Raw genomic sequence first — 12123 nt, forward strand, 5'->3', positions numbered from 1 at the left:
TATATCTGATAAGGGATTAATATCTAGAATATATATTTTTAAAACTCCTTAAACAAAAATAAAACCACAAATGACTCAATTCAAAAATAGACAAAGAACCTGAATAGGCTCCAAACTGTACAAATGCTCAATAAGCAAATGAAAAGGTTTCCAACATCATTAGTCATTAGGGAAAAGCAAATCCAAACCACAATGAAATACCACTTTACATCCACTAGGATGGCTATTACATAAACCAAAAAATCTACAAGTGTTGGCAAAAATATGAAGAAACTGGAACCATTGTACATTGCTTGTGGGAATGTAAAATGGTTCAGCTATTGTGGAAAACAGTTTGATGGTTCCTCAAAAAGTTAAACATAGAATTACCTTATGACCCAGCAATTTCATTCCTAGGTGTATAGGCAAAATAATTGAAAACAAGGATGGGAAAGATATTTGCATGCCAGTGTTCACAGAAGCATTATTCACAGTAGCCAAAAAGTAGAAACAGGCCAGGAGCGGTGGCTCACGCCTGTAATCCCAGCACTTTGGGAGGCAGAGGTGGGCAGATAACGGGCAGATCAAGAGGTCAGGAGATCAAGACCATCCTGGCCAACATGGTGAAACCCTGTCTCTACTAAATTACCAAAAGTTAGCCAGGTGTGGTGGTGCACACCTGTAGTCCCAGCTACTCAGGAGGCTGAGGCAGGGGAATCACTTGAACCCAGGAGGTGGAGAGTACAGTGAGCCAAGATTGTGCCACTGCACTCCAGCCTGGTGACAGAGTGAGAGTCCAGCTCAAGAAAAAAAAAAAAGTAGAAACAGTGCAAGTGTCCATCAATAGATGAATGGATACGAATTTGGCATATTTATATATGTGTATATTTATGTATGTGTTTATTCATATAAATATATATGAGGTCGGGCATGGTGGCTCACACCTGTAATCCCAGCACTTTGGGAGGCCAAGGTGGGTGGATCATGAGGTCAGGAGATTGAGACCATCCTGGCTAATAAGGTGAAAACCCCATCTCTACTAAAAATGCAAAAAAATTGGCCAGGCGTGATGGTGCACACCTGTGGTCCCAGCTACTTGGGACGCTGAGGCAGGAGAATCACTTGAACCCAGGAGGCGGAGGCTGCAGTGAGCCGAGATCGGGCCACTGCACTCCAGCCTGGGGGACAGAGCGAGACTCCATCTCAAAAAAAAAAAAAAAAAAAAAAAAAAAAAAGAATATTGGCCTTAAAAGGAAATGAAGTTCCGATACACGCTACAATGTTAAATAAGCCAGACACAAAATGGCAAACATGGTATGGTTCCATTTATATGAGGTTTACAAAATATTTTTTATAGTCAGTGGAATAGACAGTACCAGGGGTTGGGGGAGAAGGGGAAGTAGGGAGTTATTGCTGAATGATTAATAGTTGCTGTTTTTAATTATGAAACATTTTAGAACTAGATCTTGGTGATGGTTACACAACATTTTGAATGTACTTAATGCTATTCAGTTGAACATTAAAAATGGTTAAAATAATGAACTTTACATTATGTATATTTTATCACAATTTTTTAAAACAGTTCATGAGAAGATGTCAAAGGCCTGGGAGACTGGGATGGAGAGGAGAGGAGTGGGACATTCAGTACCTAGGACTAGAATCAGCAGAAATTGTTCATTCATTGAGGGGTAGGGAGGTGGGTGTGTTTGGTGTGGTGCTCATATTGCCAGATTGAGATCTTGGGGGATTGTGTAAGACACTGTGAAGATTAACCGGTGATACACACTGAAGAACAGGCCTGCAATGCTGGACCATGGCTTGTTCATCTGCAGTCTCCTTCGACTTAAGTGCTGTGAGCGATCACATGATATAATAGAAATGTGATTTGGCCATGGCAGCACCCGATTTACCATCACAGACAATTCAGCCAAAAAAATTAACAAACAAATAAATAGTAGCTAACATTTACTGACCACTTGCAATGTACAAACACTGTGCCAGGCACTTCACATGCATCTGTTTAATCCTCACAACTGCCCTCTGAGGCATGATCGTCTTCATTTTACAAACCTTATGTTGAGCCATGCTATATCATTTGCCATTCCCTAAGAAATGCCGTACACGGTCAAACTTCAATATCCGTATTCATTTCTGATTCCTAAGGCAATAGTGTCCTTCTGTCATTTTACTGTGTACATTCAATTCTACTCATCCTCCAGGGCCCCTTCCAGTGTCATCCATCCTACCAAGTGCTCCAAGCCCATCTCACCCAGAACGGTCATTTCCTCTTCAGGTCTCACTTAGCATTTAGTCTCTTAAGAAGATGTCTTCAGAGTAATGTCTCCCTGATATGATTGTGGGCTCCTTGAGAACAGAAGCCAGTTTTTCTTAGTCTTTGAATTTCTAACCACAAAGTGCCTTTCATTCAAAATCACTCTCAGAATGTTGACTTCCTGTAAGTGGATGAACTGAGCTTTAAAAAGGACAGGAGGCTGAAGTGGAAAGATTGCTTGAGCTCAGGAGTTAAAGACTATGGCAAGCTGTGAGCTGTGAACACATCACTGCAGTCTAGCCTGGGCAACAGAGCAAGACCCTATCTCTTGAAAAAAAAATGAGGTTATAGGGAACCTCATCTGTACCTCATGAGCAGAACCTGGACCTGCTCAGTCTCCATCCAGTTCTCTTTCTGTGTTACCCTAGTGTCTTCTGTCTTTCCAGCTCTGCAAATAAATTGGCATTCTAAAATCAACTATAGTCCAGAGGTTGGGCAGAGTTCACGCCTATAATCCCAGCACTTTGAGAGGCCAAGGCAGCGGATCATCTGAGGTCAGGAGTTCAAGACCAGCCTGCCCAACATGATGAAACCCCATCTCTACTAAAAATACAAAATCAGCTGGGAGTGGTGGTGCATGACTGTAATCCCAGCTATTTGGGAGGCTGAGACAGGAAGATCGCTTGAACCCAGGAGGTGGAGGTTGCAGTGAGCCGAGATTGAGCCATTGCACTCCAGCCTGGGCAACAAGAGTGAAACTCCATCTAAATAACTAACTAAATAAATAAAATCAGCTATAGTCCATAAAAGGGAGCATCTTAATTTTTTTTGCCACGTTAAAAATTCACAGCCAGAAATATTGGAAGTCTCAAGCCTTTCTTCGATTCATGTCCTCTCTGATGTCCTCACTAGACCATCGGGTGCACAAAGGATAGGACTGGTTCTTTTTTTTATTTTTTGCTGTATACCTGGTTTCCAGCATAGGGCCTACGACATAGCAGGTACCTAGTAAATGTTGTTGAATGAGGAATGAACCCACCACTTCTTACTTAAAAGACCTAAGGCTATCAGGAGGAATTAGCAGACCATGCTGGCTCATTTGTTAAGCTAAGGCTAGTCCCTCTCTAACAGCCAGCTGAATTACCTACCCCACATCTACTAGGCACCTTGACATTTATGCCACATTCCCCTTCTCTTGTACCTCTCTGATAAAAACCTCCTGTGTTGGGAGCTGGGGGGCCAGTATTAAAGCTAAGCCTGACTTCTCTTGCAGACCTAAAGAACTCCTTCACTCTCTGCCAGATCTTTTCCTGATCCTTGCCCAAAAGGAGATTATCTCTGTAATTCCTGTCACACATTATGATTCCCCTTTTCCTCATTTTTCTCCTTCCCACCCATTCCTAGCCAAGCACTGCCTCATCCTCTAATCCTGTTCGGTGTCTCTCAGGATTCCTTGACACAATTTCAATGCTGTCGAGCCCTGAAGCTGGGCATCAAAGGAATAAAGCCTGAAAATGATTGATTCTGCCATAGACATAGTAATATCCCGTGTCCTAGGTTTGGGCCATGTGTATGTGTGTGTACTGCCTCACCTTCAGCCAGAGGTACAGAGCCCACATTGAAAAAATATGAATCATCGTTAAGTGTTCTTGTCTACATTTTTTAAAAAATATATTGTTAGCGTGAATAAACAAGTATTAGAATCAGTTCTATTAGAATTTTATCCACTTGTTTATTTTAATGGAGTTGAGTTTGTGAGCAAAATGAGAGAATCTGAATATGTGCTGGACAGAGGGAGGTGGACAGGTAAGAAGAGAAGCAAGTGGGAATGGCTGGATACTAATCTTGAGGAAGAGCTGGATATTGATCTCGTATCCAGCTGCCTACCTTATCCTATAGTGAACTCACAGCATTTCCTCCCTGGCACAACTTTTTGCTGGAATTTACACAGATGTAGACAATTATGCCTTTGAAACCTGAAATTTGGCTTCCAAAGCAGTTTATCCCATTGTCTACACAGATGCCACTTGAGTGAGATTTAGAAAATTCAAGAGTTTAGAAAATGGTATCCTCCATCCCTGCCAGAGGCCTTTTGAGCTCATAACATTTAAAAACAAAATGAGGCACTCCAATAGGCTTTGGTGCATATCCACAGGCAGATTTGGCAGACTTGTCACTCAGTGTCCCTGGCTTGGGTATGTTTTCTTCTCCCCCACATCCTCCTTTTCCAGAAGCAGAGCTGCTCCACATGTGAATTCCAATGCCAGCCGACATAGGAGAGCAAGCTTCTCCCTCTGGGACCCACTGGCCATGAACCTGCAAGCAGCTGCTTTTTCTTCCCAATGTGTTCAGAGCTCCTGGACTCAAGTAGAGAGAAAAATAGTGCCTTGAAGTTGTCTTCAGTATAAACTGATACTGGTTCTCTAAGAAGAGTGTGTCTGTGAGTTAAATGGCCCAAGAATGAAAAGAAAGGCCTGCTCAGAGTTCTGTCAGGTAGCTTTCAGGTTATAGACAGCTTTAGAAAACCAACATGCTGCACTCAGATAAGGAGATCAAATAGGAGATTTACAGAGTGTGCCAGGCTCAAGACAGCAATAGCAAAATCTACCTTTGACCTTCTGGGTGTTTCTATTTCACTAGAGAAATTCCATCACACATCAGGAAATTGATTTTACAAAACGTGTATTTTAAGCTTGGCTTCACAAATTCTAGAGAGAAGTTCCTCCCTGATACTTATTTCAGGGAAGGTGTAGTAAAGGTAAAAGAAATGAGAGCAAATCAGGTGCCTTCTGACAACCAGCCAAGTTCATTCCCTGTCTTTCTAGATCTCCTACACTAAGAGAAGGAAGGCAACTAGTTCCCAAGGGGTCAGGGCAGGCATTTTCCCTAATTCAGGGTTTAAATCTGGAGTTGATGGGTTCCAGGAAAACCAAATCGAAAGTGCTTGGACATATCCACTTATAGTTTTGTTTGTTTGTTTGTTTGTTTCAAAAATGTCCACCACTTTCCTTGGATTCTCAGAGAAATCTGTGGGCAAAACCAGGTTAAGAACTGTTCCCCTGTACTCTGCATTATTTCACATTACCTTGTCATCAGGGACAGAGATCCTGAAAGCAGAGCCCCAGCAGTAGCAGATGAACCCAACCTGTTGCCTAAGTCCCTATTGAATAAGGAAATTAGTACCCACCACATTGATTCCCTCCTGACTGGCATCCCCAACCTCTACTTTTAGAGTAAATGAAATATGAACTACTCTTTCCACCACCACCATTCTATCCCAGCATTATTTATTCCTTTCATGATACTCAGTATATTTGATAAAAATCTTCTCTCTGCCTCATTGCCCACCCCAGCAGGAACAGGCCCAGGTGGGTATTCTTCTGTTGCAGAGACTCCTTCCCTTATCTACTCAACCAGGCAAAAGAACCTTGGTTAAATGATCAGTTGGGCCCATCCTGGTTTTGTTTCCATTCTTAAAAGGATCTGAAGGTATTATAATAATCCAGGACTATATAAAGGCTTAAAAAAGATTAAGGTCATTGACTTTATGTAAGTATACACACCTAAATAGCAAACTATCAAGAATATCCGTCTCTGCTACAGGCTGTGCTTCTGACACTATCAGGAAGATAGGTGAAACCTTCAAGCAGGAAGATATGACGAAAGGGACAGCCATGGTGGCTCACACCTGTAATCCCAACACTTTGGGAGGCTGAGGCAGGCGGATCACGAGGTCGGGAGTTCAAAACCAGCCTGGCCAACATGGTGAAACGCCGTCTCTACTAAAAATACAAAAATTAGCTTGGCGTGGTGGCACACGCCTGTAATCCCAGCTATTCAGGAGGCTGAGGTAGAAGAATTGCTTGAACTTGGGAGGTGGAGGTTGCAGTGAGCCGAGATTTCACCACTGTACTCCAGCCTGGGAGACACAGTGAAACTCGGTCTCAAAAAAAAACACAAGATATGACAAAAGGACATGTCTCTGCCTAGACTCTACTGCTGTTTCAGCTTTTGACACTTTTTATCATCCACTCTTTTCCCATCTCTAAGTATTGAGTTCCTTATATCCGTGTTAACATAATTGTAAAGAATTATCCTTTTTTCCACTCTGCAAATTTTCAAAGGTCAGGCTTTCTGTAGAGAATCTTTATCCAGTATAGTATTTCAGCAATAACACTGTCTTTCCTATTTTGCTAATACTCTAGAGTGACATTTAATTTATCATCCAAAAGCAATGCTAAACTATGACAATAGGTGTAGACCGAGATCACTGTAGCCAAACTGAAGCCAAAGGTCACCATGTTCTGCACAGAACCATGCAGGGCTAAGTGGTTCACTCTCCTCCATCACATCCTGTAACTGCAACATCCGCCTCATATTGGATCTCTCTCCCGCTAGCATGATAGTGGTAGAAGGTGCTTTGAAGCAGGAAGATAATAAATTCCAAATTAAGCACTATCTGAAAAGAAAAGTCTCCCATTTTACTGAAGTCATAAACTCCAGGCTATTGCCTATGCTGCATTATCAACACATTCTTTGCCCCAGCCAGCTGCAGTTTGGCTGTTTAACCATCTCATGTTCTTTAGCATGTCGAGTAGACCATGTCGTAACCATAATAGGTCTGTTGCCTGATGTGTACAGCAAGTCAATACACCAAGATATGGGGTTGCGGCAGAGAAAGAGTTTAATTATAGGGCCGCTAAATGAGGACATGGGAGGAAACCTCAAATCTGTCTCCCCAAGGAGTTTGGGGCTAGGATTTTTAAGGGTTTTGGAGTAGGCTCAAGTTGGGAGATCATTGATTGGTCACAGAACGCAGCATGAGGTCATGGGACAGGGAGATGAAGAAACAATATTCTCATGTTGATCCATTTCCTCTGTGAGGGTCCTTAAACTGGCTGCAGTCAGCCGTTCCACTGGAATTCAGTATCTGCTTCAGCAATTCTTAAACAAAAAACTTATGATTCTAACATCAGAAATCCTATGTATAGGAACAGTAGAGATGCAAGTGGTCGGTATCTAGTGCTACAGACTTTCAGTTACAAGGAAGTGAGTCAAAGTACAGACTGATTAATACTGAATTATAACTATATTTCTTTCCAGAATTCTTGTTAAGCCTGTGAAGATGGCTTCAATGTTATATTTAATTCCCTGATTTTTCTCCATAAATTGCATACAAATTCAAGGTCTCATTCAATATGCATGTAACCAAAAAGATAATCTATGTCTTACTTAATCTATACCATGGTTGTTAGGAGCCAGTGATAAAATACAACATAGCCCCACACTCAAAATTCTTCTTTCCACAGATCCGAAATGTGGCAGCAAATCTCTGTGTAGACAGCAAGCATGGAGCCACCGGAACAGAGCTGAGGCTGGACATCTGTGTCAAGGATGGTTCTGAAAGAACATGGTCTCATGAACAGGTATGTCACCTCCCAGAAGCCAGGGCAGTGGGAGCCAGTGGGGGGCTGAGGCAGACACAGAGGGATGCAGCTGGAACAAGTCTCCGAATGGTGCAGATGGCGCTTGTGGGACCCGGAGTGAGGCCGCTGTATCACCAACCAGCCCTGCAGTTCCGTGAATCACTTAATGTCTCTGTTGATGTTTCTTCTCAGAGCAGTTGTGATAATTAGTTCAGATAATGTACACAATTATGCTCTAAATATGAGAAAGGACGGGAGAAATGTGGATTGCGACCCTAGTCTTATTTCTTTTCCCAGAATGTTTAACAGAGGAAGCCTGTAGAGTGCTTTGGAACGCTTCCAGCTAAATTTCATGGTTTTAATGACTCTGCTGTTCTGCGTCTGTGACGTCGTCTTAACCTTGCTTTTGCCCTGGCCATGAACAGATCACTTTACGTGGGCCTCCTGTTGTTGTAGCGGTTTTTAATCCTACACGTGAAGGATGTAAGCAACAACACCCCGACGTGGGCTTCAGGAAATACTTTAAGGCTATGTATTGCTTTTATTGATTTTTGTTTTGTTTGCTTTCTTCTATTTTTGTGGGTACATAGTAGGTGTATATATGGGGTACATGAGGTGTTTTGATACAGGCATGCAATGCATAACAATCACATCATGTAAAATGGTGTCCATCCCCTCAAGCATTTATCCTTTGTGTTACAAACAATCCAGTTCTATTATTTTACTTATTTTAATATGTACAATTAACTAATTATTGACTACAGTCACCCTGTTGTGCTATCAAATACTAGGTCTTTTTCATTCTTTCTATTTTTTGTACCCATTAAGCATCCCCACCTCCCACCCCCCACCTCATACATTCCCACTACCCCTGCCAGCCTCTGGTAACAATCCTTCTACTATCATCTCCATGGGTTCAATTGTTTTGATTTTTAGATCCCACAAATGAGTGAAAATATGCAATGTTTGTCTTTCCATACCTGGCTTATTTCACTTAACATAATGACTTCCAGTTCCACCCACATTGTTGCAAATGACAGGATCTCATTCTTCTTTATGGCTGAATAGTACTCCATTATGTATAGGTACCACATTTTCTTTATTCATTTATCTATTGATGGACTCTTAGGTTGCTTCCAAATTTTGGCCATTGTGAACAGTGCTGCATCAAACATGGGAGTGCAGGTGTCTCCTCAATATACTGATTTCCTTTCTTTTGGGTATACACCCAGCAGTGGTATTGCTGGATCACATGATAGCTCAATTTTTAGTGTGTGTGTGTTGTTTTTTTTTTTTTTTTAGACAGAGTCTTGCTCTGTCACCACGCTGGAGTGCAGTGGCACAATCTCAGCTCACTGCAACCTCCTACTCCCTGGTTCAAACGATTCTCCTTCCTCAGCCTCCCGAGAAGCTGGGGTTACAGGCACACACCACCATGCCCAGCTAATTTTTGGCAGTTTTTTTTTTAGTAGAGACAGAGTTTCACCATGTTGGCCAGGATTGTCTTGATCTCCTGATCTCATGATCTGCCCACCTCGGCCTCCCAAAGTGCTGGGATTACAGGAATAAGCCACCGTGCCCAGCCAATTTTTAGTTTTTTGAGGAACCTCCAGACTGTTCTCCATAGTACCTGTACTAAGTTACATTCCTGCCAACAATGTATAAGGTTTCCCATTTCTCTGTATCCTCAACAGCATTTTTTATTGCCTATCTTTTGGATAAAAGCCATTTCAACTGGGGTGAGATGATAACTTATTGTAGTTTTGATCTGCATTTCTCTGATGATCAATAATCTTGAGCACCTTTTCATATTCCAGTTTGCCATTTGTATGTCTTCTTTTGAGAAATATCTATTAAAATCTTTTGCCCAATTTTTAATCAAATTATTGGGTTTTTTACATAGAGTTGTTTGAGCTCCTTATATATTACAGTTATTAATCCCTTGTCATATAGGTAGTCTGCAAATATTTTCTCCCATTCTGTGGGTTGTCTCTTCACTTTGTCGATTGTTTCCTTTGCTGTGCAGAAGCTTTTTAGTTTGATGTGATCCAATTTGTCTATTCTTGCTTTGGCTTCCTGTGCTTGGAGGGTGTTACTCAAGACATTTTGCCCAGACCAATGTCTTGGAGAGTTTCCTCAATGTTTTCTTGTAGTAGTTGTATAGTTTGAGGTCTTAGATTTAAGTCTTTAATCCATTTTAATTTGATTTTTGTACATGACAGAAGATGGGGTCGAGCTACTCTCCCGAGTAGCTGGGATTACAGGCTTCTGCATGTGGATATCCAGTTTTCCCAGCACCATTTATTAAAGAGACTGTCTTTTCCCCAGTGTACGTTCTTGATACCTATGTCATAAATGAGTTGACTGTAGGTGTGTGGATTTGTTTTTGGGTTCTCTATTCTGTTCTATGTAAGACTGAATTGCTTTTAATTGACAAACATTTCATTGCAACTCAGTTTAAGTGAGATGTGATTTCTAACCCGCTTAGAAATTTGGAAGTCCTTGCAAGCAGCTTCCCTGATACTGTGTCACCTGTGAAAGAGAAAAGATAGTGGGCTAAATTGTCTTTGCTCTCTTTTAGCATTTTTGTTTCTTATATTTTAGTGATGGGGTCTTGCTCTGTCACCCAGACTGGAGTGCAGTGATGTGATCAAAGCTCACTGCAGCCTCAAACTCCTGGGCTCAAGCGATCCTCTTGCCTCAGCAGCCTGAGTAGCTCAGACCACAGGTGCATACCACTAAGCTCACCTAACCCTTTTCACTGTTTTAATTTTAAATTAAGAAATATTTCAGTAGAAAGCTATAGAAAATATCACAGTAGATATTTATGTACTCATCACACTTATCTCTTATGAAAATCAAAAAGGTAAGCAAGCAGTTCCCAGTAAGGCATTACTGCCTCCTATAGCCAGATTCCTCTGGTGTCCATCTTGTACATTAAACTAGAAAAGGTTCACCATGCCCAGCACAGGATGTTAAAGAGTTGTCCAGATGTGCTGAGATTCACCTCCCTCACCCCACCTCACTGCCCCTCCCTGCCCTCTACCACGCATTACAATGCAGAGCATCATGATGCAAGGAAAACAGCCACAGACCAAGTCCACAATACAATCCAGAGTCATTCAGTCCATCAACAGTGCCTCTCCTCTAACCACTGATCCGATGTTTGAACCCTCTCCCCACAGCCTCATGGTATTCTAGGAGGACTGTGGGCCTTGTAGCCAGGCCAACCTGGATTTTAGTTTAAACCACGTGGCATTGCGAAATTGTGAAATCTTTCTAGGCCATAGTTCTTCCATCTTGGACAGGGTGGTTAGGAGAATAAATCTTGGGGCAGCGTCTTGCACATGCAGCAGGTGCAGAGTAATATCCTCTCCCTCTTGTCTTCCTTCTCTCAAATACTCACAAATCCCTTTATGCTAATAACAAATTAGAAACCTCTCTCAGGTCCAAGGCAGCTGGGACTTTGGCTTCATTTATCTGTTCCCAGCATAGTCAGCAAATACTAGTTATTATTCACTCAAATGTGCCCTGCATGGCTAGGCATGGTGACTCGCGCCTATAATCCCAGCACTTTGGGAGGCTGAGGCAGGTGGCTCACTTGAGGTCAGGAGTTCGAGACCAGCCTTGCTAACATGTTGAAACCCCATCTCTACTAAAAATACAAAAATCAGCCAGGCTTGGTGGCTAATTTATATATACATATGTATGTATATATCCAGATGGGTTTATAGAAGGCTCTGTGACTCCAGGATTTATTGATAGGAATCAAATATCAGTGAAAAGTTATTTGCCTCCTCCTTCCTCTGTCTGTTTCTATAGGCACCATGGGGATGTTACTGGGGACCTGAGGAATAGTGTTGGATGGTTAACTCCAACAAGCAATTCTGATTTCAGCCTGGGAGCAAGAGAGAAGGCTTTAGAAGCTATCAGTAAGGCTGGCATCTAGAGTGGAAAAGAACTTTTTAAAAAAGAAAAGGAGCAAGCCATAAGGAAAAGCTTCATTTCTTGGGCTAAATTCCTCTCTACCATCTCTATTCAGCCCAGCTAAGAAACACACGTGGCCAGCTGGTGAATCAGGCCTAAATGCCTGAACTGGGCTTAATATTTCTATCCAGTAGTGCTCTAGAATGAAATCTGCTCTGGCCTGCAGATTTTATTTGACAGCTGAACATGGATATAAACAAAGGCAACGATATTGCATACACTTTAAAAATTGCTGGTTCACTCCCGCACCCCCCACATCCCCCAACTGGCCACCTCCCACCCCCAGGCTAAAATGCAAAAATCTATGGCCTGTAATTCAAGAAATGGTCACCAGAGGGCAGCACTAGACAAGCAGAAAACTACATAGGCAGAACAGAAAGACCAGTTAATACAGCTCTTTAAAAAGATTTCCTGTCTCTAGAGATCCTAAAAATGAAGCTACAGTAGGATTAAATAAGG

At 42.0% G+C, this 12123-nt stretch overlaps 1 protein-coding gene across 1 annotated transcript in view; it reads left to right on the forward strand.

Moving 5' to 3' along the window:
- GALNTL6 (polypeptide N-acetylgalactosaminyltransferase like 6) overlaps positions 1–12123 on the forward strand; it is a 1281746-nt gene that overhangs the window by 1240605 nt on the left and 29018 nt on the right. Inside the window, exon 11 of the mRNA XM_032148915.2 lies at positions 7561–7677. Coding sequence (XP_032004806.1) covers positions 7561–7677 — 117 coding nt within the window. The remainder of the gene's footprint in view (positions 1–7560; positions 7678–12123) is intronic.

This window comes from Hylobates moloch, unplaced genomic scaffold (genome assembly GCF_009828535.3).
Source record: "Hylobates moloch isolate HMO894 unplaced genomic scaffold, HMol_V3 SCAFFOLD_3, whole genome shotgun sequence".
Taxonomy (NCBI): Eukaryota; Metazoa; Chordata; class Mammalia; order Primates; family Hylobatidae; genus Hylobates; species Hylobates moloch.